Here is a 27,213-nt window from a genome sequence, read left to right as displayed (position 1 = left end):
GTCCTCCTTTATGAGTGATGAGCTGCGTCAGTTCCTGCTCAGCAGGGGCATCGCCTCCAGCAGGACGACCAGTTACAACCCCCGGGGTAACGGACAGGTCGAGAGGGAGAACAGTACGGTCTGGAAGACCGTCCTGCTGGCCCTGCGGTCCAGAAATCTCCCAGTCTCTCACTGGAAAGACGTCCTCCCAGACGCCCTCCATTCTATCCGTTAACTCCTCTGTACCTCCACTAACCAAACGCCTCACGAACGCCTTCTTGTTTTTCCCAGGAAGTCTTCCTCAGGGACCCTGCTCTCGACCTGGCTGGCTACCCCTGGGCCCATCCTGCTCCGGAAGCACGTGCGGGTGCACAAGTTGGACCCGTTGGTCGAAAGAGTCCAGCTACTCCATGGAAACCCGCAATACGCGTATGTGGAGTATCCCGACGGCCGACAGGACACGGTCTCCCTTTGGGACCTGGCACCCACCAGATCCCGGCCACACCCCCCGGCGCCAGCACCCCCCCAACCCCCCCTGCCCCCAGCAAGCGCCCCCTCCCCGTCCCCACCGACACCTACACACCCAAGGCCCAGCGGACAGGACAACCCTCCCCCGGCCTGGCCCCCGTTAGCTCCGACTAGGGGCACGAACACAAGAACAGGATCGTCGCTCCCGGAGGCACGGACGACCACCGCTCCAACGTCGCCGGCACAGCTACGCAGGTCAAACAGGACATCCAAGGCACCCGATCGGCTGATCGAATCCATGTGACCTGCTGATGGACTCTTGTTTTCCTTGTCTGTTCTCCATTTTTTTCCCCCCCAGTTTTTTGCACACTGTACATAGTTTTGTTGTATTTTGCACGTAATTGCGGGTCAATGGGCAGCCATCAATGCGATGGTACGACCTAACATCTCTAGTCATACTACCAGTCTCTCACGTACTCACGGGACACGCACCCCCCCCCCCCCCAATGTCCGCGTTTTCCGTATCCTCCCCCCCACCGGTTCCTTACTCAACAGGGGGTGAATGTGGTAGTATGACTAGGGGTATTACGGTACTTGGAGTGTGAACTGCCATTGGTGCAGAAGACTCGCTGCCCATTGGCCCAGGTATGTCATGTGCCTCTCAGCCGATTGGCTGAGAGGTAGGTAGCTCCGCCTACGAGGCGGGGTATAAGAGACCGTGTGCCCCGGCAGTCTGCCGTTCTTCTGTACGTCTGCTGTCGGGCACACTTCTTGTGTATTAAAGCCTATCGTTCGGACTTTATCTACGTTTCGTGTCCATTGTTTAGCATACTGGGCTAAATCGCTGGCTTTGAAAGCAGACCAAGCAGGCCAGCAGCACGGTTCGATTCCCGTAACAGCCTCCCCGAACAGGCGCCGGAATGTGGCGACTAGGGGCTTTTCACAGTAACTTCATTGAAGTCTACTCGTGACAATAAGTGATTTTCGTTTTTCATTTAATTTCATTGATTGTGCATCATACAGGAAATGCTACTAATAGAAACCACAGAGAAATGGTTTGAGGAACAGAGTGGGAGTGGAGTGAGGTTCATGAAATCAGTAACTCAAGGAATCTGAATTGGGGTAGTTGAGAATTTCAAACCTGGAAATTGACCATAAGGAATTGTCCAAAAATTCCAATAATTTCACTATACCAAGAACTCATTTATAGAACATGCAACACAGTAACATGTTCCAAGGTTCTTCACAGGAAAGATTATCAAAGAGAATTTGACACTGACCACCTCATGAGATTGGGAGAAATGAATAAAAGCTTGGTCAAATAGGCAGGTTTTAAGAATTGCCTGAAAGGAGGCAGATGAGGCAGAGAAGTAGAGAGATTTTGGAAGAGAACTCCAGAGCTCTGGGCTGAGGCAGCCAAAGGCAAGGCCACCAATGGTGGAGTGATGAAAACTGCAGGTGAGCAAGAGGCCAGATTTGGAGTGAATTGCAGATGTAGAGAGGAACCAGCACAGGATTTAAGGACGTACGAAGCAGGTGAGCAGCAGTTGAAAAACCTCCCCAGCAAAACACACAGAAACATTGAAAGAGTCACTCATAGGAAAGAGACAAATGTGGAGATAGACGGTAACACAAAAAAGAGAGAGAATGCGTGTGCAGGAGAGCGAGAGAGAGGAAATCTGAAGAGTATCCTGTTCCCAGTAATAAATCGTCAAGAATGAGTAATCTAGTCATGATGCAGGGCCCCTTTTCTAAATACATTTCCTCTCAGTTTCTGATCTCCAACTGATCAATTACGCATTCCACATTTTCACACCCATAGCCCAATGCTATTTAGATTCAACAGATATCCTACACTTCACACAAACCATCCCCCAATTGTCAAAACTGCTGCCAAGGTTTGCAGGCTTGTCCAAACTCTTTAGCCAATCTATTATATTTTGGGACAGTCCAGGATTCAGGCAAAACCCCAGCACATACTGGCAAAAATATATTGGTGCAGCTGGTGTAAGGATGGGAACTGCAGAGCGCAGCTTTGCAGCCATCTTCCACCCTGCAATCTGATAATGGCTGTTACAGGAACCCAAGTGTCATCCATTTCAATACATCCATCTGCCGAGCAGTAATGCTGAGTACATACTGACTGGCTACCTCGGAATGAGTTACAGATTGTAATCTACTCAAGGGGTACAGGGGGTTTCTCGATAGCAGATACCCAGCAGGGAATTAAATACGAGAATTTAATAAAGGGATTTGGAGGAGTGTATGGAAAAAATAACAGATGCTTGGGAGTTAATTATGGGTTGGAATCTGGGTGAGTGGTTCGGGGTGGGGCTTATAGATAGAATAACTGATGACTGGGAGTGTGTTACAGCGGAATCTAATTGAGAGGTGCAGGGTTTATGGTGTATACATAGAATAACAGATATCTGGGAGTGAGCTATAGGCTGGAACCTAATTTGAAGTTCACTTGGTGGTGCTGTTCATTGGGAAATGCAGTGCAGTCCAGAAAATGTATAATTGTCAGATCCATTCATTTTTTAATCGGTTTACTTTCTACTCAGTCTGTACTCAGGTACTCTGGGATTTTCCTGCCCTGACTTTGGTCCGTTGCATTCCTTGTGGTGGATCCCACCATGGTGAGGCCAGAAGATCACAGCCACAGTCCATGCTTTTCCAACTCCCCCTCTCCCCCCATCATGTTTTAAAGCAGTGGAGGCTGCCTGCCATTGGCTGGTGGTGGATCTTCCGGTCCTGCCATTGTCAATGAGGTTTCTTGTTGTCCGCACCCTCCACTGCTGGGGAATCCGCAAAACAAAGGATCGGCCTCGGCTGGACCAGAAGAGCCTGCCGACAGAAATGCCGGAAAATCCAGCCCACAATCTGAACGTCTTGATAATGAACATTGAAATAAACATTGCTTAAGATTGTTGGGATCGTTGCTCAATGTTATAAAGAAAAGGAGTGTAAATCATATCTTCCCACTGCCCTTGCCAAACTCATAGGCTTTGGACCACTTGAGATGAGCCAGTCCATTTGATTGATATTGTGAAATGGTTTATGTGAAAGACCTGATGATGTTTATTAATTACTAATTGTTCATTCTCTTTAGTGGGATTGATTTAGTAAAACTAAAGCTATTAATAATTCCCAGGGCTATTTTTCAGAATGCTTCAAACAGGTGTTTGGGAAATTTTGAGAAATGGGACCTACAACAAAATCAAAGAAACTTTGAAGCACGACTTCAAAGAGAGTATTTAAATTAAAAGCTGAACGATTAAGAAGTATTGTAAGGATCCAACTGATAATCCCAGTCAGTCCCTTGTTTTCTTTTAATTTCTGTTATTCTGCTATTTCAATTTTTGTACCTGAACAATTAATGGGACGCATGGCTTTATGATGGACTTCACCTTTAATTTTTTTCAAAAGGAATCTACAGCAGCATGTGCTGTTTGGTCTGACATCAGTGATGAGTCACCTTGATGGACTTGACTGTCAACCAATGACCTGTTTCAGATTGCAGGGACTTTGGTGATGGTCTGTGCTGTTTGGTGCTGACAGATCTCGAATGTTCCTTCCTCTGGGAGACTATGGTTTCAGTTTCATTTTGAATTCAGAGTTGAAGGAGGCTCTTTTGAGTTTCTCTCTCCCTGAAAGAGCAAATCTCTCTCAAACACCCGGTTGGAGACTCTTCAGTTTTCTCTTCAGTGAAGCTGGAGGATCACAGCCCTGATCTCTCTCTCACCTAAAGATATCGGGCGGAATTCTCCACCGGCGGGATGCTCCATTTACAGGGGCTGGTTTAGCACAGTGGGCTAAACTGCTGGCTTGTAATGCAGAACAATGCCAGCAGCGCGGGTTCAATTCTCATACCGGCCTCCCCGAACAGGCACCAGAATGTGGCGACTGGGGGCTTTTCACAGCGACTTCATTGAAGCCTACTTGTAACAATAAGCGATTATTATTATTAATATTTTGCCAGCGCCCGGGGGTTTCCCGATGGCGTGGGGCTGAGCCACAATGGGAAATCCCTTTGGCCAGCCAGCGTAACGGAACATCCCACCGGCTTGGTGAGCCAGAAATGTGGGGCAGCGGGGCAAACAACCCGCCCATGATGTAAAGACCTATCTCTCTGCACAGACAGGTTGAACTGCAGGTAGATCCAATCCAGCAGCAGCTTAAGGTTGGACCAGTTATTTAAAAACTGCTTTGAAACTCATGTGGCTACTTTGTTCTTATCTCAGAAAGCTTCTGGCCCTACTGGTGGAGTTGGAAACATAAAACATACAGTGCGGAAGGAGGCCATTCGGCCCATTGAGTCTGCATCAACCCACTTAAGCCCTCACTTCCACCCTATCCCCGTAACCCAATAACGCCTCCCAACCTTTTTAGACACTAAGGGCAATTTAGCATGGTTAATCCACCTAACCTGCACGTCTTTGGACTGCGGGAGGAAACTGTGGCACCCAGAGGAAACCCAATCAGACACGGGGGGAGAACGTGCAGACTCTGCACAGTTTGGATAGGAATTACACTGGCCTGAGGCTGTTTTGTGTGAAGGCCCAGGCTAATAAAAATGAAAGTGACTCCCCAGAAGAATGCCGAAATCCTGTGAATTGTGACTGAATGCATACCAGAAGATACACGTTAGCAATCCAACTGGTGGTTTCAAACACCCTGCACCAGGCAGGATAGCCAGCTACAATGACTTCAATATCAGCAATAAGGACCGTCTCTCTTTTCCCATTTTAATCCCTAACATCTTACCACTTTCCCTTCCTTGGTATGTGTCTGTCTTGTGTGTGTTTGGGTAGAGGGTGGGACGGTAAAAGGGGGGAATGGCAGATTGGCTGGCCACGATTTCATCACAGTTATTGCATATATCAACTTTGTTCTTATTATAAATAAATAGTTATTGTGTTCAAACTCCAAGCCTGGTGGCTATACCTTATTGAGCAATCAAGGGGCCAAAGATTCTGCAAACCTTATATGAATTTTGGTTAATTGTGTTGGGACTACGGGGCCTGCGGAGCTGGAATTGACTGCGCAGTCACCCAGGGTGCATAATAACATTCAGTCTTTAGATGAACAGATGCAATATTTACCAAGGATATTGCACTGTCACTTACGAGCCTGTCTCTGAAAGTAAAGTAACATTGCACAGAAAGCAGCAGTAAAATTTATTAAATCAGGTGTAGGCAACAAGCACAGAAAAGAAACAATTATCTGTTACAGGTCTCAAAAATGACAGGTTTCACACAAGAGAATACTGGCTAAATCACTCAAGGAAGAAGTGGATTTGTTTAATAGAAATGATCAGGGCAACAATGGAATATTGATTATAAATTGCAAACCTTACCTGCTTAATTGAGCTTCATTCTGATATTGCAATAAATAAAATTTGTCTCTATTGAGCTATTCTTATATGCTAAATTATGATGCTTTAGAATATTGAACAGTAGCCGACGAATAAACATTGTTGCTCTTAATTAGCCTTTGTGTCTAATTTTACCTGCAATGACTAACAAGTAGGAACTAATTGCATCCAAGTTAGTAATAATAGGGCGGGATTCTCCGACCCCCACCGGGTCGGAGAATCGCCGGGGGGCGACGTGAATCCTTCCCCCACCAGCCGCCTAATTCTCCGGCACCAGAGATTCGGCGGGGGCGGGAATCGCGCCGCGCCGATCGGCGGCCACTCACAGCGACCCCCCCCCAGCGATTCTCCAGCCCGCGATGGGCCGAAGTCCCACTGGTTCTTTGCCAGTCCCGCCGGCGTAAATTAGACTAGGTCCCTTACCAGCGGGACCAGGCGCGTGGGCGGGCTACGGGGTCCTGGGGGGGTCGCGGGGCGATCTGGAACCCCCCTGGTGGCCTGGCCAGCGATCGGGGCCCACCGATCCGCAGGCAGGCCTGTGCCCTGGGGGCACTCTTTTCCTATGCGTCGGCCGTGTCAGCCTCCGCGATGGCCGACGCATAGGTGAACCCCCCCCCGCGCATGCGCGGGGTGACGTCAGCAGCCGCTGACCCTCCCGCGCATGTGCGGACCCGTGCCGGCCAGCGGAGTCCCTTCGGCCCCGGCAGGCGTGGTGCCAAAGGCCTTCCCCGCCAGCCGGCGGGGCGCAAACTACTACGCCGCCGGCCTAGCCCCTGAAGGTGCGGAGGATTCCGCACCTTTGGGGCTGGCCGACGCCAGAGTGATTCACGCTACTCCGTCTCGCCGGGACCCCCCGCCCCGCCAGGTACGGGAGAATCCCGCCCCTAATCTTTATTGTCACAAGTAGGCTTACATTAACACTGCAATGAAGTAACTGTGAAAAGCCCCTAGTCGCCACATTCTGGCACCTGTTCGGGTACACAGAGGAAGAATTCAGAAAGTCCAAATTACCCAATAGCAAGTCTTTCGGGACTCGGTGAGGAAACCAGAGCACCCGGAGGAAACCCACGCAGACATGGAGAGAACGTGCAAACTCCGCACAGACAGTGACCCAAGCCGGGAATCGAACCAACCTGGGACACTGGTGCTGTGAAGCCATAGTGCTAACCACTATGTGATGCTCGTGTTGTACAGAGATTGGCTTGTGTATAGTAATTTGGATGAGGAATGGAATTTCCCAAAAATGCTGAAGTATCAAGTTTTGACTGAAAACCAACTTGTTTCTCCCCAGAGAAACAGGCAGGCTTTTCATCGAGATGAGCCCACATTTTGCCATTTTTTTGAGGGGGGGGGGGGGGGGGGGGGGGGTGTTTGCCCCATCGTTGTGAGGGACAGGGCCAAAAGATGCCAGCAAGCTCAGCTCCACAAAGATCTTGGGCGAAATTCTCCCAAAACGGGAGAAATCGTCAAACTGCCGTAAAACCCGGGCGGGTTTTACGGCATCGCGCCCCTTCCCGACGGGGGACCGATTCTGGTCCCCCGTCGGGGCTAGCAGCCCGACGTCGGAGGCTCCGACAAGTCGGGCTTAACGAAAATTGTTAAGCCCGCTTGTCGGACTTAGCGCCGGCTGACGCGTCATATGACGTCAGCCGCGCATGCGCAGGTGGGAAGACTCCACCCGCGCATGCGCGGGTGACGGCATCGCGTTTTTGCGCGAAACCCGCGCATGCGCGGTCCGGGTTGCCCCTCAGCCGCCCCGCGTATTGATACTGCGGGGCGGCGGAAGGACAAATAGTGCGCGGGCATCGGGCCCGCTGCCCGCGATCGGTGGGCACCGATCGCAGGCCCATGGCACCCTTGGCACGGCCGTGGTACTGCCGTGCCAATCGGTGCCATGGTTATTTTTTTCCAGGTAGTCACGACGTTTTTACGAACGGCAGGACCAGGTGTGTTTGCCGTTCGTAAAAAGGTCGTAAAGGGCTGGGACTTCGGCCCTTCTAACAGCTGAGAATCGCTGCCGGCCGTAAAAAAACGGCGGCAGCGATTCGTGTCGGGATTTCGGCGGGGGGGGGGGAGAATAGCGGGAGGGCGTCAAAAAAGTCGGGAAGGCCCTCCCGCTATTCTCCCACCCGTCGTGGGGGGCGGAGAATTTCGCCCCATGGCTCCGATCTCAAATTGAATTTGAGACCCGGAAAATCATAGAAACATAGAAAATATTAGCAGGAGGAGGCCATTCAGCCCTGCTCCGCCATTCATTATGATAATAGCTGCTCAAAAATCTAATCCCACTTTCCACCCATATCCTTTGATCCCCTTCGCCCTAACTGCTTCTTGAAACGTGCACTGTTTTGGCGTCAACTTCTTCCTGTGGTAACAAATTCCACAGGCCAACCACTCTCTGGGTGAATAGCTTCTACTCATCTCTGTCCAACAGCAACAGCTGGAGTATGCAGAAGAGGAAAAACAAGAGAAAGGAGAAGTCAAAGGTGGTGGTGCAGAACTAAGAGAAAAAACAACAGGCTGTAGCTAGATTAAACTTCGGAGCATGCAGGTGGCGGAAAGCATCATAGATAGGAGTTATAGAGATGTGGTCACACCCAAGGTGCAGGCAGACAGATGAGTGACCGGTAGAAAGGGCAGGCAGGCAGTGCAGGAATCCCCTTTGGCTGTCCCCCTCTCTAACAGGTATACAATTCTGGATACTGTTGGGGGGGATAGCCTACCGGGGAAAACAAAAGCAGCCAGAACAGTGGCACGACAACTGGCTCTGTTGCTCAGCAGGGAAGGGCAAAGAGCAATAGTTATAGGGGACTCTATAATAAGGGGCACAGATAGGCGCTTCTGTGGATGGGAATGAGACTCTTCGATGATATGTTGCCTCCCTGGTGCCAGGGTCAAGGATGTCTCTGAACAAACACAGGAAATCCTGAAGGGGAGGGTAAACAGCCAGAGGTCGTAGTACACATAGGTACTAACGACATAGAACATTGTGGGGCAGCGCGGTGGCGCAGTGGGTTAGCCCTGCTGCCTCACAGGTTCGAACCCGGCTCTGGGTCACTGTCTGTGTGGAGTTTGCACATTCTCCCCGTGTCTGCGTGGGATTCGCCCCCACAACCCAAAAAGATGTGCAGGCTAGGTCGATTGGCCACGCTAAATTGCCCCTTAATTGGAAAAAATTAATTGGTTACACTAAATTTTTTTTAAAAGACATAGAACATAGAATATACAGTGCAGAAGGAGGCCATTCAGCCCATCGAGTCTGCATCAACCCACGTAAGCCCTCACTTCCACCCTATCCCTGTAACCCAATGACCCCATCAAACCTTTTATGGTCACTAAGGGCAATTTAACATGGCCAATCCACCTAACCTGCACGTCTTTGGACAGTGGGAGGAAACTGGAGCACCTGGAGGAAACCCATGCAGACATGGGGAGAACGTGCAGACTCCGCACAGACAATGACCCAGCAGGGAATCGAACCTGGGACCCTGGCGCTGTAAAGCCACAGTGCTAATCACCTATGCTACTGTGCAGTCCATAAATATAGACATAGGCAGGAAGAGTGATGAGGTCCTGCAGAAGGAGTTCAGGGAGTTAGGCAATAAGCTAAAAGCAGGACCTTTAGGGTTGTAACTTCAGGATTACTCCATGTGCCACGTACCAGTGAGGCTAGAAATAGGAGGATAGTGCAGCTAAATACGTGGCTGAGTTGGTGGTGCAGGAGGGAGGGTTTCAGTTTTCTGGAACCACTGGGATCTCTTCTGGGGCAGGTGTAACCTGTATAAGAAGGACGGGATGCATCGAAACTACAGAGGCACCAATATCGTGGCTGGGAGGTTTTCTAGTCAGTTGGGAGGATTTAAACTAGTATGGCAGGGGGGTGGGAACCAGAGCGTTAGCTTAGAAGGTGTAATAACTGAAGGGAAAATAGAGAACAAAAATAAGAGAACAATATCACCCTGTATGCTCAAACACAGTGGTGAAGTGTATTTGTTTCACGCCAGAAGTATAACGGGTAAGGCAGGTGAACATAGAACACTTTTTAGTACTTGGAATTTGATAGTGTGGCTATCACAGAAACATGGTTAAAGGAAGGGCAGGATTGGCAGCTGAACGTTGGAGAATATAGATGTTTCAGGAGAGATAGTGGAGGATGTAAAAGGGATGGGGGAGTAACATTACTGGTTAAGGAGAATATTATAGCCGTACTGCGGGAGGACACCTTGGAGGGCTCATTCAATGAGGCAATCTGGGTAGAGCTAAGGAACAGGAAGGGGGCAATGACAATGTTGGGCATTTATTACAGGCCCCCCAACTGCCAGCGAGAGATAGAGGAGCAGAAAGGTCGAGAGATTTTGGATCGGTGCAAAAGTAACAGGGATGTTGTGGTAGGGGATTTTAATTTCCCCTATATTGACTGGAACTCACTTAGTGCTCGGGGTTTGGAAGGGCAGAGTTTGTAAAGTGTATCCAGGAAGCTTTCTTGATGCAATATGTAGATAGTCCAACTAGGGAAGGGGCGATACTGGATCTGGTATTGAGGAATGAGCCTGGACAGGTGGTTGAGGTTTCAGTAGGGAAACATTTTGGGAGTAGTGACCACAATTCCGTAAGGTTTAGGGTACTTCTGGATTGGGATGAGAGTAACCTTCGCATTAAGGTGCTAAATTGGGGAAAGGCAAATTACAATAACATTAGACAGGAATTGAAGAATGTGGATTGGGTGCAGCTGTTGGATAATAAATCAACATTGGACATGTGGGAGTCTTTCAAGCGACAATTGATTGGGATTCAGGAAAGTCACATTCCTGAGGGAATGAAGGATAAGCATGGGAATTTTAGGGAGCCTTGGATAACGAGGGATATTGTGAACCTCGTCAAAAAGAAAAAGGAGACTTTTGTACGGTCTAGAATGGTGGGAACAATCGAAACACTTGAGGAGTATAAAGAAAGTAGGAAGGTACTGAAGCGGGAAATTAGGAAGGCTCGGAGGGGTCATGAAAAGTCCTTGGCAAGTAGGATTATGGTGAATCCCAAAGCTTTTTATTCATATGTAAAAAGCAAGAGGGTGGCCAGAGAAAGGACTGGACCACTTTGGGACAGTGGGGGGAATCTATGTGTTGAGCCAGAGGAAATGGGTGAGGTACTAAATTAATACTTTGCATCAGTGTTCACTAAAGAACATAAGAACATAAGAATTAGGAGCAGGAGTAGGCCATCTGGCCCCTTGAGCCTGCTCCACAATTCAATGAGATCATGACTGATCTTTTGTGGACTCAGCTTCACTTTCCGGCCCGAACACCATAACCCTTAATTCCTTTATTCTTCAAAAAACTATCTATGTTTACCTGAAAAAACATTTAATGAAGGAGCCTCAACTGCTTCACTGGGCAAGGAATTCCATAGATTCACAACCCTTTGGGTGAAGAAGTTCCTCCGAAACTCAGTGCTAAATCTACTTCCCCTTATTTTGAGGCTATGCCCCCTAGTTCTGCTTTCACCCGCCAGTGGAAACAACCTGCCCGCATCTATCCCATCTATTCCCTTCATAATTTTATATGTTTCCATAAGTACCCCCCTCATCCTTCTAAATTCCGAGTACAGTCCCAGTCTACTCAACCTCTCCTCGTAATCCAACCCCTTCAGCTCTGGGATCAACCTCGTGAATCTCCTCTGCACACCCTCCAACGCCAGTATGTCCTTTCTCAGGGAAGGAGACCAAAACCGAACACAATACTTCAGGTCTGGCCTCACTAACACCTTATACAATTGCAGCATAACCTCCCTAGTCTTAAACTCCATCCCTCTAGCAATGAAGGACAAAATTCCATTTGCCTTCTTAATCACCTGTTGCACCTGTAAACCAATTTTTTGCGACTTATGCACTAGCACACCAAGGTCTCTCTGCACAGCAGCATGTTTTAATATTTTGCCATTTAAATAATAATCCCTTTTGCTGTTATTCCTACCAAAATGGATAACCTCACATTCGTCAACATTGTATTCCATCTGCCAGACCCTAGCCCATTCACTTAACCTATCCAAATCCCTCTGCAGACTTCCAGTATCCTCTGCACTTTTTGCTTTACCACTCAACTTAGTGTCGTCTGCAAACTTGGACACATTGCCCTTGGTCCCCAACTCCAAATCATCTATGTAAATTGTGAACAATTGTGGGCCCAACACTGATCCCTGAGGGACACCACTAGCTACTGATTGCCAACCAGAGAAACACCCATTAATCCCCACTCTTTGCTTTCGATGAATTAACCAATCCTCTATCCATGTTACTACTTTACCATTAATGCTTTGCATCTTTATCTTATGCAGCAACCTTTTGTGTGGCACCTTGTCAAAGGCTTTCTGGAAATCCAGATATACCACTACCATTGGCTCCCCATTATCTACCACACTGGTAATATCCTCAAAAAATTCCACTAAATTAGTTCGGCACGACATGCCCTTCATGAATTCATGCTGCGTCTGCCCAATGGGACAATTTTCATCCAGATGCCTCGCTATTTCTTCCTTGATGATAGATTCCAGCATCTTCCCTACTACCGAAGTTAAGCTCACTGGCCTATAATTACCCGCTTTCTGCCACCTCCGTTTTTAAACAGTGATGTCACGTTTGCTAATTTCCAATCCGCAGGGACCACCCAGAGTCTCGTGAATTTTGGTCAATTATCACTAGTGCATTTGCAATTTCCCTAGCCATCTCTTTTAGTACTCTGGGATGCATTCCATCAGGGCCAGGAGACTTGTCTACCTTTAGCTCCATGAGCCTGCCCATCACTACCTCCTTAGTGATAACAATTACCTCAAGGTCCTCACCTGTCATAGCCTCATTTCTATCAGTCTCTGGCATGTTATTTGTGTCTTCCACTGTGAAGACCGACCCAAAAAACATGTTCAGTTCCTCAGCCATTTCCTCATCTCCCATTATTAAGTCTCCCTTCTCATCCTCTAAAGGACCAATATTTACCTTAGCCACTCTTTTTTGTTTTATATATTTGTAGCAACTTCTCCTATCTGTTTTATATTCTGAGCAAGTTTACTCTCATAATCTATCTTACTTTTCTTTATAGGTTTTTTAGTAGCTTTCTGTTGCCCCCTAAAGATTTCCCAGTCCTCTAGTCTCCCAATAATCTTTGCCACTTTGTATGCTTTTTCCTTCAATTTGATACTCTCCCTTATTTCCTTAGATATCCATGGTCGATTTTCCCTCTTTCTACCGTCCTTCCTTTTTGTTGGTATAAACCTTTGCTGAGCACTGTGAAAAATCGCTTCAAAGTTTCTCCACTGATCCTCAACTGTTTCACCATAAAGTCTTTGCTCCCAGTCTACCTTAGCTAGTTCTTTTCTCATCCCATTGTAATCTCCTTTGTTTAAGCACAAAACACTACTGTTTGATTTTACCTTCTCACCCTCCATCTGTATTTTAAATTCCACCATATTGTGATCGTTCCTTCCGAGAGGATCCCTAACTATGAGATTATTAATCAATCCTGTCTCATTACACAGGACCAGATCTAGGACTGCTTGTTCCCTCGTAGGTTCCATTACATACTGTTCTAGGAAACTATCGCAGATACATTCTATAAACTCCTCCTCAAGGCTGCCTTGACCGACCTGGTTAAACCAATCAACATGTAGATTAAAATCCTTCATGAAAACTGCTGTACCATTTCTACATGCATCAGTTATTTCTTTGTTTATTGCCTGCCCCACCATAATGTTACTATTTGGTGGCCTATAGACTACTCCTACCAGTGACTTTTTCGCCTTACTATTCCTGATTTCCACCCAAATGGACTCAACCTTATCCTCCATAGCACCGATGTCATCACTTACTATTGCCTGGATTTCATCCTTAAATAACACCACCTCCCTTACCATCCACTGTGTCCTTCCGAATAGTTTGATACCCTCGGATATTTAACTCCCAGTCGTGACCATCCTTTAACCATGTTTCAGTAATGGCCACTAAATCATAGTCATTCACGATGATTTGCGCCATCAACTCATTTACCTTATTCCGAATACTATGAGCATTCATGTAAAATACACTTATGTTGGCTTTTATACCTCTGTTTTGAATCTTAACACCTCGATCAGTAACCTTTCCTAAGTTATATTTCCTCTTAACTTTTCTCCTAATTTTCCTTGTCGTTGAACCCATATCTTCATGTAACAACCTGCCGCATCGCTTACAATTTATGTTTTTACTTCCCGTTTTATTCTTTTTAGTATTACTGGGCCTAATCACTGAGCTCCCCTCAGTCACTGTACCTTGTACTGTTGCCCTTTTTGATTTTTGACTATATCTTCTCTGCCTTACACTTTCCCCCTTACTGCCTTTTGTTTCTGTCCCTGTTTTACTACCTTCCGACTTGGGATACCTGCATTTGGACATTGTGGAAGATGATTCTTGGGTAGGGTACGTGGACAGTCTTCATCATGTTAACATCGAAAAGGAGGAGGTATTGGCTCTTTTAAAAGATATTAAGGTAGATAAGTCTCCTGGGCCAGATGGGATTTATCTCAGAATACTGAGGGAATCACTTGAGGAAATTGCTGGAGCCTTAACTGACATCTTTGTATCCTCATTGGCTACAGGTGAGATCCCAGAGGACTGGAGAATAGCTAATGTGATATCACTGTTTAAGAAAGGTAGCAGGGATAATCCTTGAAAATATTGGCCGGTGAGCCTCACGTCAGTAGTAGGTAAATTATTGGAGAGAATTGGGGCGGCACGGTGGTGCAGTGGTTAGCATTGCTGCCTGCGGCGCTGAGGTCCCAGGTTCGATCCTGGCCCTGGGTCACTGTCTGTGTGGAGTTTGCACATTCTCCCCATGTCTGCGTGGGTTTCACCCCCACAACCCAAAGATGTGCAGGGTAGGTGGATTGGCCACGCTAAATTGCCCCTTAATTGGAAAAAATAATTGGGTACTCTAAATTTTTAGGGGCAGCAGGGTAGCATGGTGGTTAGCATAAATGCTTCACAGCTCCAGGGTCCCAGGTTCGATTCCCGGCTGGGTCACTGTCTGTGTGGAGTCTGCACATCCTCCCCCTGTGTGCGTGGGTTTCCTCCGGGTTCTCCGGTTTCCTCCCACAGTCCAAAGATGTGCGGGTTAGGTGGATTGGCCATGCTAAATTGCCCGTAGTGTCCTAATAAAAGTAAGGTTAAGGGGGGGTTGTTTGGTTACGGGTATAGGGTGGATACGTGGGTTTGAGTAGGGTGATCATGGCTCGGCACAACATTGAGGGCCGAAGGGCCTGTTCTGTGCTGTACTGTTCTATGTTCTAATTCTCAGGGACAGGATTCATTCCCATTTGGAAACAAATGGACTCATAAGCGATAGACAGTATGGTTTTGTGAAGGGGAGGTCGTGCCTCATTAACTTGATCATGTTTTTTGAGGAGGTGGCAAAGATGATTGATGAGGGAAGGGGGATGGATGTTGTTTACATGGACTTCAGTAAAGCCTTTGACAAGGTGCCTCATGGCAGACTGGCACAAAAGGTGAAGTCACACAAGATCAGAGGTGAGGTGGTACGATGGATACAGAACTGGCAAGGTCACAGAAGGCAAAGGGTAGCAGTAAAAGGGTGTTTTTCTGTATGGAAGGTTGTGACTAGTGGTGTTCTTCAGGGATCGGTGCTTGGGCCTCTGTTGTTTGTGGTGCACCTAAATGATTTGGAGAAAAATGCAGCCGGTCTGATGTTCGTGGATGACACCAGGGTTGTGGAGTGACAGATAGCGTTAAGGATTGCCAGAAGATACAGCAAGGCATAGATAGCTTGGAGACTTGGGCAGAGAAATGGCAAATGAAGTTTAATCCGGAGAAATGTGAGGTAATGCATTTTGGTAGGTATAACATAGAGGGGAAATATACCGTAAATGGCAAAACTCTTAGGAGTACAGCAAGTCAGAGAGATCTGGGCATGCAGGTCCACAGATCTTTGAAGGTGGCAACACAAGTGGACAAGGTAGTCAAGACAGCATACGGAAGCTTGCCTTCGTTTGACAGGGCATTGAGTATAAAAACTGGCAAGTCATGCTACAGTTGTATAGAACTTTGGTAAGGCTGCACTTGGAATATTCTGCACAATTCTGGTCGCCACACTACCAGAAGGATGTGGAGGCTTTGCGGAGGTGCAGAGGAGGTTTACCAGGGTGTTGCCTGGTCTGGAGGGTGTTAGCTATGTGGAGAGGCTGAATTGACTCGAGACTGTTTTCATTAGAAAGACGGAGGTTGAGGGGTAACCTGATCGAGGTCTACAAGATTATGAGGGGCATGGATAGAGTGGATGGGCAGGCACTCTTTCCCAGGGCAGAGGTGTCAGTCACCAGGGGGCATAAGTTTAAAGTCCTTGGGGCAAAGTTTAGAGGCAGGTTTTTAACGCAGAGGGTGGTGTGTGCATTGAACGTGTTGCCAGAGGAGGTTGTGGAAGCAGATACATTAACGGTGTTCAAAAGGCAGCTTCACAAACACATGGATAGGATGGGTATAGAGGGATACGGCACAAGGAAGTGCTGAGGGTTTTGGCAAAGGTTGGTATCATGACCGGTACAGGCTTGGAGGGCCAAAGGGCCTGTTCCTGTGCTGTATTGTTCTTTGAAATTAAAGAAAAAAATATTTTCCAAGATGGCGCCATAGCGTGGAAACTCTCTGTGAGCTCTCTCCTACATCTTTTATAACCGTTATTTATACAATGTTATATGTTTTCACGTATGGAGCGATCTGCCTGGACTTTAAGCAGAACAATACTTTTTACTGTGCCTCAGTACACGTGACAATAAATAAATAAAACCAAATCCTAAATGGTCCACCCCATATCCTCAGACTGTGAGCCCTGGTTCTGGACACACCCACCATTGGGAACATCCTTCCTGCATCTACCCTGTCTAGTCCTGTCAGAATTTCATATCTGTCTATAAGATCCACCCCTCCATTCTTCTGAACTCCAGCGATACAATCCTAACCAATTCAATCTCTCTTCATACGTCAGTCCCGTCATCCCAGGTATCAGTCTGGTAAACCATCACTGCACTCCTTCCAGAGCAAGAACATCCTTCCACAGACAAGGAGACCAAGATTGCACACAATATTCCAGGTGTGGCCTCAGCAAGGCCCTGGATAATATCAATAAGACATCCCAGCTCCTGTACTCGAATCCGCTTGGTATGAAGCCTACATCCCATTTGTCTTATTTACCAGTTGTTGTACATGCATGCTTACCTTCAGTGACTGGTGTACGAGCACACCCAGGTCACATTGCACATTCCCCTCTCCTAATTTATGGCCATTCAGATAATATTCTGCCTTCTCATTTTTGTTACCAAAATGGATAACCTCGCATTTCTCCAAATTATACTGCATCTGCCATTCATTTGCCCATTCACTCAACTTGTCCAAATCACACTGAATGATTTCTGCATCCTCTTCACAGCTCACCCTCCCCCACAACTTGGTGTTATCTGCAAATGTGGAGATATTACATTTTGTTCCGTCATCTAAATCATTAATATATATTGTGAATAGCTGGGGTCCTTGCACTGATCCCTACGGTACTCCACTAGTTACTCACTGCCTGCCAATTTGAAAAAGACGTGTTAATTCTTACTCATTGTCTCCTGTCTGCCAACTAGTTTTCTATCCATCTCAATACACTACCCCTAATCTCATGCACTTTGATTGTACACACTAATCTCGTTTGCAGGACTTTGTCAAAAGCCTTCTGACAGTCCAAATGTACCACATCCACTGGCTCCCCCTCGTCAACTCTATTAGTTAAATCCTCGAAGAATTCCAGTAGATTTGTCAGGCATGATTTCCCCTTCATAAATCCATTCTGACTCTGTTAGATCCTGCCACTATTTTCTCAGTGCTCTGCTATTAAATTTTGGCCTAGATTATGTGGCTTAAGTCTAAAGGTGAGAATTAATTCAAGGCTCATAAATTTTGGGGTTTCAACCCAATGTTTTCATATGTGCTTGTTAGAAGGGGAGCGGGGAGCAATAACACCTATTTTACATGGTTTTGCGTTTATTTACAGCCCTGAGGTTAAGGATAGACTTAAAAGTTCAAATGACATCATGCCATTCTCTAAGTGGCCTTGCATAGTGGTCTACAATGCCACAAAATGGTTTCTTCCAGTTTCATTATGCCCAGCACCAAAGAAGCAGTGACACACACTATGGAATGTACAGCAAGCATCCTGACATTTTAATCAGTGGTAAGCATCATCTCTAATTCTTTGGGCCTGTTTATTAGAGAGCTTTGTCAAGAATCCAAACCCGAGCATTATAGGAATGTTATAATGTGTGATTTCTTAAAACTGCAAAACCGGGACTGAAAAATTCCATATTATCCGCTTGTCCAACATTCCCTTGTGTGCATAAGCATCTATAAATTTGCATCAGTACATGCTTTAGAGTGAAAAATATGTGTCAAACAATCCTGTCTATGTTTGTCTGTCTGTCTTTCTATCCATCTCGCCAGAAGTGTCTTTCAATCCTTGTGGCGCTGATTCCACCTGTGATCACTGATGCATCACTATGTGCATGCCCACATGTTTGCAACCTGGATATTGGCCTTTTGTTGGATGGGGATCTCTACATACCTCTGCATGCCTTTCGGTGAGTAATGACTTTGGTGAGGTCTCGGTAGAATCCTTCCTTACAGTAATGGCAATGTCGACCTGCAGTATTGTGCCGACAATTTAGGCAAACACCCCCACTCTTTCGGCCAGAGAGTTTGTACAGCTCCATGTTAAATCGACACCTCCGGGCGTGCAGGTTGCAGCTACAAGCTAAAGAAGAAAGAATAAGGCTTGTGTCAAAATCACTTTCAGACAGTTGGGGTGATTTGGACTTTGATCAATCTCATAGCATCAAACAATATACATCAGGACAAGTGAAGATCGTGCGGGGATCAGACATCACACAAAATTATGCCTAATGTGCTTAACATTAGCACCTTTCACTTCCTCAGGATATCTCAAAGTGCTTCACAGCCCAAAAGATGTGCAGGTTCGGTGGATTGGCCACGCTAAATTGCCCCTTAATTGGAAAAAATGAATTGGGTACACTAAATTTAAAAAAAAAATAAGTTACCCAGCTAGAAAAGGGAAAGAGGAAGCAAGCCATCGGGAGCTGAGAATAGCTTTGAACTGGTCCCTGGAGAATTAAATGCCAACTTAAGGAACAAAGTATAACCACGGGGGAGCAATTTTGGTTGTTTTGAAAGTTAAATGGGGGATCTTTTTCTGCAACTTGGAGCAAAAGTTGCCCACTAAATACTGATGAGACAATAAAAGAGTCATACAGACTTAAATCTGTTTTTCTCTCCACAGATGCTGCCAGACCTGCTGAGGTTCTCCATCATTTCCGATTTATATTTCAGTTTCCAGCATCCGGCATTGTACTTATACAATGTTGCTTTTAGTTTGTTTATTACTGTAAAAGTCTTAAAACATTAAATCTTATTGTGTAATCTTTTCAGTCAGTCACTTGAATTTGAATATTTTTTTAAAAGTTATCCATCTGTCCAGGGATCATAACATATGAGAGGAATTGTGCTGAGGGAGCATTCCACAGTCAGAAAAGGCACTCTAGGAGGAACAGTACTAAGGGGCTGACGTACTGTTGGAGGTGCTGTCATTCAAATTAGATGTTAAGCAGAAGCTCTGTCCTCTCAGATCGGCTAAAAAAATCAGTTTTTGTTATTTTGCAGAAGATCTGGGGTTGTAACCTCTCGTGTCCTCATCAATATTTGTCCCTCAACCAACATCTCTTAAAAATAAAGATCATTTGGTTAATATCAGCTTGCGGGATCTTCCTGTGAAATTATCAGCTTTGTTTTTTACATTACAACAGTGGCTACACTTCAGAAGTACTTTGTTGAATGTTACAGGCTTTGACATGTTCTGAAGTAATAAAAGAAGCTTTTGAATTCATAGAATCAAAATGGTTACTGCACAGAAGGAGTTAATTCAGCCTATTGTGTCTGTGCTACCTCTCTGAAAGAGCAATTGTCCCTCTCCCTTGACTATTCCTCGTATCTCATTTCTTTTCTCTTCAGATTCTCCTTTGAAAGCCACCATTGAATCTACTTCAGCCACACTCTGAGGTTATGCATTCCAGATCCTAACTCTTTGTTGCATCAAAAGTTTATTCCTCATGTCACCATTGCTTCTTTTCCCAATCACCTTAAAGTGGTGCCGTCTGGTTCTCTATCTGCTCTGTCTCCACTCTTCATGGTTTTGAACACTTCTAGCTAAACTCCACACAACCTTCTCCGGGGAGAAAAGCCCATATTTGTCCAATCTATCTATGCAACTGAAGTTCCGTGAAACCATTCTTGTGAACCTTTCCTGCAGCCTCTCAAATGCCTTCATATCATTCTTAAAGTTGATGCCCAAAATTGGACATAATGAGCGCAATTCTCCACCCTCGTTATGCTCTCGCTCAAGCGAAACTAGGCCGGTGAATAGCGGGACAGAGGCAGAAAATGAGAATCGTGCCAAACTCTTTGCAATGCATCCAGCCCGATCTCGTAGGTGAAATATTGATCTTGCCTTAGCATGGCAAGAAACCAATTATCACTACTTAAGCTCAATTTCCATACAATTAATGAGAACCACCCCATATCCAATGGCCTCCCGTCATTCATCGGCCTCCCCAGCAAGTGACACACTGGCACCGATTAGTACTCCTTTTGAAAACTATTAATCTGGAGGAAGGGCTTCTGTGGGAAGCCAAGGAGGTGAGTAGCCATCTTTGCTCACAGGCAAAGCGCCTGGGGGTGCTAAATGTGTCATCCCAGTACTTGGAGGGGGGTGGGGACACTCAGCTGAGGTTGGGGGACCCTCTGCAGGGCTGGGGCACCATGGGAGGGTGAGGTTGGGTGCTGGAAGGCAATCTGGGGGCAACCACGCACGCCACCACCATGCCAATCCCTGGATCATGAACACGTAACCCTTGTCCCTACCTGTCTGCCCCACCGACCACCCATAACCCCTATCGACTGCTGAGGCCTCTGGCCAAATGGCTGAAGGCTATCGCTAATAGGCAATTGACAATCATAGTTAAGTGAGCACTTCACACAACCCAAGTGGATCCCCGTCGGTGGGCAAGCCATGTAGCATGTGGGAACCGTTGCCTAGAATCCCAATCACACCTTGATGCATGGACACTGTGCTTGAACACTGTGGGAAGCAACACCACACACACAGCAGCCAATGTACAAACATCCAAGGCATGGGACACGGCTGTGAGGACATGTCCACGGCCAGAGGATGGGTGAGTGCCACAGGGAGGGGGAGATCCCTGGAGAGTTGGGTCAAGGGTTCGGAGGTCAGGCCGCATTGCGGAAAAAGGTGACAGAGGCATCATACTGCTTGTGCACAAAGGTGTTTATTGTACTTGACAATTCCCCACCCTCCTGATGGTGCTGCCCCTCCCCCACACTCAGTCCCCTCACCCACTACCCCCATCCCCCACTCCCTACCCCCAACCCCGGTGCCCTCAGTGATCCTCGATGTGCTTTGCCCTCCTATATCTACCACTACGTCCAGGTATGACCCCAGGATGTATATCTGAGGTGGAGACCGGCAGCTGCTTACATGTCCCGTGGCCTTCAATGCCCCTGGCGGGCATCCTCTGGGGACTCTGAAGTTGTAGGGTCCCGGCTCACTTGTTGGCAGCACATACACAGCTGTGCCGCTCTGTCCCATGTACTGGATGTAAGACGTGACCTCATCAGAGATGTGGATCTTGGGGAGCTGGTGGCCACTGTCGCCACTCCATGGGACGGGTCCAGGGTTGGCACCCGGCGTGCCCTCCTCCCGCTTAGTGGCCATAAGATCCTGGGGTTTGCCTTTGGATGAGGGGCAGTTAGTTTGAGCCCCGACTGCCCCTGTATCATCTGGCTCTGCCAGTCCTGGCTGTTCACATGTCGGCGGCCTCAGCGATGCTCCTCAGTGATTGGGCCATGCTCCGCAGCGTCTCGGCCTTGCCCATCTGACAACGGGACATGTCTCGCAGAACCTCATCAAGGTCAGCCTGGTACTGGGTGACATCCCCCAGCAATGTGGACATTCTGTTTAACCCTCAGCCATGGCCGTCACAGACTGTGCAATGCCTTGGACACCTTCACTAATGGTGCCGACATCATGCACTAGGCTCTCCACTGCGGTCACCACCCTAGCAGTTTTCCCCTCGGTGCCACGCATTGCTTGTGACATCTCCTGTGCACATAGCCTCTGGGAGCCCTCCAAGCTGTTATGGATCTGCTGGAGTAATGCTGACATCTCCCTCTGAATGTCCTGGCTGCGCCCTAACATCTCCTTCAGTTCCGGAATGACCTAATCCACAGGCTCAGCATCAGGCTGGGACCCAGCGGGGTCCTGGAATCCAGCAGACCTCCGACTGCTGTCTCGCCTGCGGATTCCTGCCTCCACCTGATGTACATCAGCATCAGTATGGTGCTCACCAGATTGTGCCCCAGATGCCTGACCACTAACATTTCCGACCAAGGTGTGTGTATCTGCACTGGGGATGAGGATGACAGCTGTGGTACAGCTAGTACGGTGGCATCATCGGAATTCTCCTCCAAGGTGGTCTCATGGGAGATTGGAGAGTGTGCCACCCGGGATGGGCCAGCATCATCGGCTGGAGGATCTGCGAGAGAATGGACATATGGTCAGTGGGAGGGATGGGTCAGTCACATTTTACAGGTCCTCTGGGCGGGGTCCAGTGATTCCTCACCCCTGTGGTTTTTGCCAGCCTCCACGTTGGTGACCACCCTGTCCTCAGCCACACAGGTCACCTCCATGGCTCGCACCTCGAAGGTGGTGAGGATCCTGATGTCTGGCACACCATCGTCAGTCTGGGCCCTCTACCAGTGATTGTGGGAGAGCTTTTCCTCAGGAGACACAGAGAGGGCATCGTTAGCCATACACCTGGTCCACAGCAGTTGGAGATGGTGTGAAGGAAGAGTTGGGGGGTGCTGAAGGGGGTGTGTGGAGGAAGGGTTGGAGGGTTTGAAATGGGAGGGGGGTTGGATGCTCCCATGAGGGCAGAAAGGTCTCGGGGCGTGGGGGGATTGGGAGAGGAGCGTTGGCATCTCCTCATTCGTGCTGCCCGGTGTAGGCCACTGACCTTCTTCCTGCACTGGAGGCAAGTCCTCCTAGTCACACTCCCCGAGCACACCGACGCCTCCCCTCGTGCCAGGCGGCACTCGCTGCCCTATGGCTGACGCTCCTGGACCCGCTGGGGAATAGGATAACCCTCTTGGCCTCCACAGCATCTAGCAGCCTCCCTGGGTGAGCGTCCCCGAATCTTGAGGCTGGTCTGCTTGGCGCCATTGTTGCCAGCTGGCTGGGGTTGGCTGAGCAAGTGCTGCTCAGCATTTTTAGCGGGGGGCTGGTGATCGCGGTCCTGGTGAATCAACTGGCGAGCCTTCGTTTGCGGTGAGAAGCTCGTGCGGCGTTGTTAAATGGACCAATTAACGTTGAATAGCGTTGCTGGCCTCACTGGGCCGAGTAGCTCATGGCAATTTCTGCTCATGATAACACTTAGAAATCTTTCCGGAGAATCATGCCCAATACTTCATTTGAGGCTGCACCAGTGCTTTATAAAGATTGATCAGAACTTCCTTGCTTTTACTTATAAAGCCCAGGATCTGGTATGTTTTATTAACAACTTTCTCAAACTGCCCTGCCACCTACAATGATTTTTGCCCATATACTCCCAGGTTCCTCTACTCTTGCATCACTTAAAATTACACCCTTTATTTTATTTTGCTTTTCCCTTTGTTCCTATCAAAATGAATCGCTTAAGCCAGCGATACTCACATCCCATGAATGATTAAATAAAAGAACTGCTCAACATACTGCTAATATACTGATCAATATATTATTCGAAACATTGCTAAATATATACTGCTCATTACACTACTCAACATATTGCTGAATATGTTCATTATGCTGCTCATATGTTGCTTAATAGACATATGTTGCTTGATACACTGCTTAATATATTTCCCAATGTATTTCTCAACATACAATTAAATAAACAACTGAATAAGCTACTGAATATATTAAATGGTATAGTTTAAATATACTGCCTAACACACTGCCTGATATACTGTTCAACACACAGCTCAATCAATAATATACTGTTTAATGCGCTGTTCAATATACCGTCCAATATGCTGCTCAACATTGCATGATATACTGATAGTGTCGATATATGTCACGATTCACTGCTCAACATAATGCTTAATATACAGCTCAACATAATGCTAAATCTACTGTTGATATGCTACTCAATACATGGCCCAATATATTGCTTAATCTATTGTTTGATATACATTTCCATACATTGCTCAATAAACTGCCGAATTTACTGCTCTACATAGTGTTCAATATACTGTTCAATATACTCCTCAATATATTGTTCAGTATAATGCTCCACACACTGCTCCAAATAATTGTAAATATATTGCTCATTGTATGGCACGATATGCCTCTATTTACTGCACAATATGTGGCTTGACACAGTGCTGAATATAATAGCTCAATATACTCCTCAAGATATGCTTCAATATGCTGCACCATTTTCCGTTCAATAGACTCCTCAATATTGTGCTTACTGTACTGTTGAATATACCGTTCAATATACTGTCAGTATTGTGAGCAAGATATTGTTTAATGTGCAGATCAATGTACTTCCCAATATACTGATCCTTATCTGAGGAATGATGTGGAGATGCCGGCATTGGACTGGGGTGAGCACAGTAAGAAGTCTTACAACACCAGGTTAAAGTCCAATAGGTTTGTTTCAAACATGAGCTTTTGGAGCACTGCTCCTTCCTCAGGTGAATGGACCATTCACCTGAGGAAGGAGCAGTGCTCTGAGGAAGGAGCAATGCTCCGAAAACTCATGTTTGAAACAAACCTGTTGGACTTTAACATGGTGTTGTAAGACTTCTTAATGTTATCTGAGGAAGGATGCTCTTGCTATGGAGGTAGTGTAGCAAAGGTTTACCAGACTGATTCCTGGGATGGCGGGACTGATGTACGAGGAAAGATTGAGTCGGTTAGGATTTTTTCCGCTGGAATTTAGAAGAATGAGGGGGACATCTCTTCGAAACCTATAAAATTCTAACAGGACTAGACAGGGTAGATGCAGGAAGGATGTTCCTGATGGCAGGGGGCACAGTATGAGGATCAGGGGTAGATTATTTAGGACTGAGATGAAAAACATTTCTGCAATCAGAGAATGGTGTGTTCAGGTACCAGACCAGGCCCCAACCTTTGTTAGGATACCGGACCAGGCCCCAAACTTTGTTAGGTTACTGGAAGAGCACCCCAAACAATTTTTCAGTTTGTAAAACTGTGAGGAAAGGATACTTCACCCCAGGTGTGATGGCTCTGACCAATATGTATCTTTTATGTTAAAACAGACTTTAATTTAAACACAAAATTAACCACATTAACATCAAAGAAATAGCTTTGCAATTAACAGTTAAACAGTTCTGAAATAAAAAGAAAAAACACTTTAACTTCACCATGAATATTCCAGCCAAGCAACCTCAATACAGTTCAAATGCAACTTATAAATAAAGGCAGCACAATAGGTTTACTTTTGGTCTTCCATGCAGAGACTTTTAAAGAGGGACCCTTTCAAGGGCCGATCCAATGCAAAGCCTTCTGCTCAACCTAACAGCATTTGGTAAAACCACAAACTACCCAGACCTGGCTCCTCCCATTGATTCTGTCATCTGTATCCCCCTAAGACCAAGGAACCATCTAAAATATAAACATTGTTCAATCAGCCATCCTTATGTAAACAAGTAAATGGTTAGAAGCAATGATGACCTCACTTTTACAACATATTAATTACAGCTTTATTAGCCACACTCTCTGTATATTTTAAACCAGGGATTTTTAATAATATTGCGGTCACAAATATGAAATATTAGATACAACAATTTCTACATTCATCACAGAAGACAAATGTAGGTCTCTTACAGTCAGAAACAGGCTAATTTATAATAGACATAGAACATACAGTGCAGAAGGAGGCCATTCGGCCCACCGAGTCTGCACCGACCCACTTAAGCCCTCACTTCCACCCTATCCTCATAACCCAATAACCCCTCCTAACTGTTTTGGTCACTAAGGGCAATTTATCATGGCCAATCCACCTAACCTGCACGTCTTTGGACTGTGGGAGGAAACCGGTGCACCCGGAGGAAACCCACGCAGACACGGGGAGAACATGCAGACTCCGCACAGACAGTGACCCAGTGGGGAATCGAACCTGGGACCCTGGTGCTGTGAAGCCACAGTGCTGTCTACTTGTGCGACTGTGTTGCCAGGCGGTGGTAGCTTAAGTGGATAATAGTGAACAAAGAAATGGCTGACCAACTAAATACATATTTTGGTTCTGTCTTCACATGGGAGGACACAAATAATGTATTAGAAATGTTGGGGAACACAGGTGAGAGGGACAAAATCAGTTTTAGTAGAGAAATGGTGTTAGGGAAATTGATGGGACTGAAGGCCAATAAATCCCCAGGGTCTGATAATCTCCATTCCATAGTACTTAAGAAAGTGATTAAAATCATCAGCAACCTGTGTCTTGATGCTGAAAGCAACAGCTGGACTGACAAGTTAGTGGATGTCATGTCAAAGTTGAGAAGTCAAGTGTGGGTCAACAGCAAACTAACTGAAATTACAAGGCTCTGTGTGTAACAAGCTTGTGTTCTCAGCACCCTCATTTACAGTAGTGAAACATGGATAACTTATACAACTCATGAAAAATGGAGGAATGACTCCCGCCTCTGCTGCCTCAGATGAATGTTGGGCATAGCCTGGCAAGACAAAATGCCTATTATGAAAGCAGACCAGTGTGTATGGAGCCCCAATATGCCTTGTTCTCTAGAGTCAGTCGCGACTTCGTTGGCTGGGTCTTGTGAGCTGAGTAGATGATGGCCGCATCCCCAAAGACATGTTTCATGGCAAGCTTGCTCTCAGCACGAGACCAACAGATCACCTATGTCTGTGATACAAGGATATCTGCAAGTGAGACTACAGTTTGACTGGGATTGGCATTAACATTGGGAAAATCCTCACTGCTGACCAGAATGCCTGCAGACAAGCTATTAGGAAGGGCATGAAAAAAGCTGAGGATAGAAAAAAAGATCAGATGGTGGGAAAAAGAACCTGCTGGAAGGGAAAATCATCAGTTGACCTCAGGCCAATCTTATTTGTTATAGCTGCGGAAGGGCCTGTCACTAATGAATCAGCTTATACAGCCACAACAATGTTCAGTACAGAAGTGACATACCCCCGGGTGCAGTCCATCATCTC

At 46.7% G+C, this 27,213-nt stretch overlaps 1 protein-coding gene across 1 annotated transcript in view; it reads right to left on the bottom strand.

The window, feature by feature from the left end:
• Positions 1 to 27,213, bottom strand: part of LOC119978502 (netrin-3-like) — a 378,885-nt gene that overhangs the window by 191,867 nt on the left and 159,805 nt on the right. Inside the window, exon 3 of the mRNA XM_038820177.1 lies at positions 18,454 to 18,642. Within this exon, the coding sequence (XP_038676105.1) occupies positions 18,454 to 18,642 (189 nt within the window). The remainder of the gene's footprint in view (positions 1 to 18,453; positions 18,643 to 27,213) is intronic.

This window comes from Scyliorhinus canicula, chromosome 15 (assembly GCF_902713615.1).
Source record: "Scyliorhinus canicula chromosome 15, sScyCan1.1, whole genome shotgun sequence".
In the NCBI taxonomy this organism is placed as follows: Eukaryota; Metazoa; Chordata; class Chondrichthyes; order Carcharhiniformes; family Scyliorhinidae; genus Scyliorhinus; species Scyliorhinus canicula.
The sequence above is the reverse complement of the archived record's forward strand: the minus strand, read 5'-3'. Positions and strand labels throughout refer to the sequence as shown.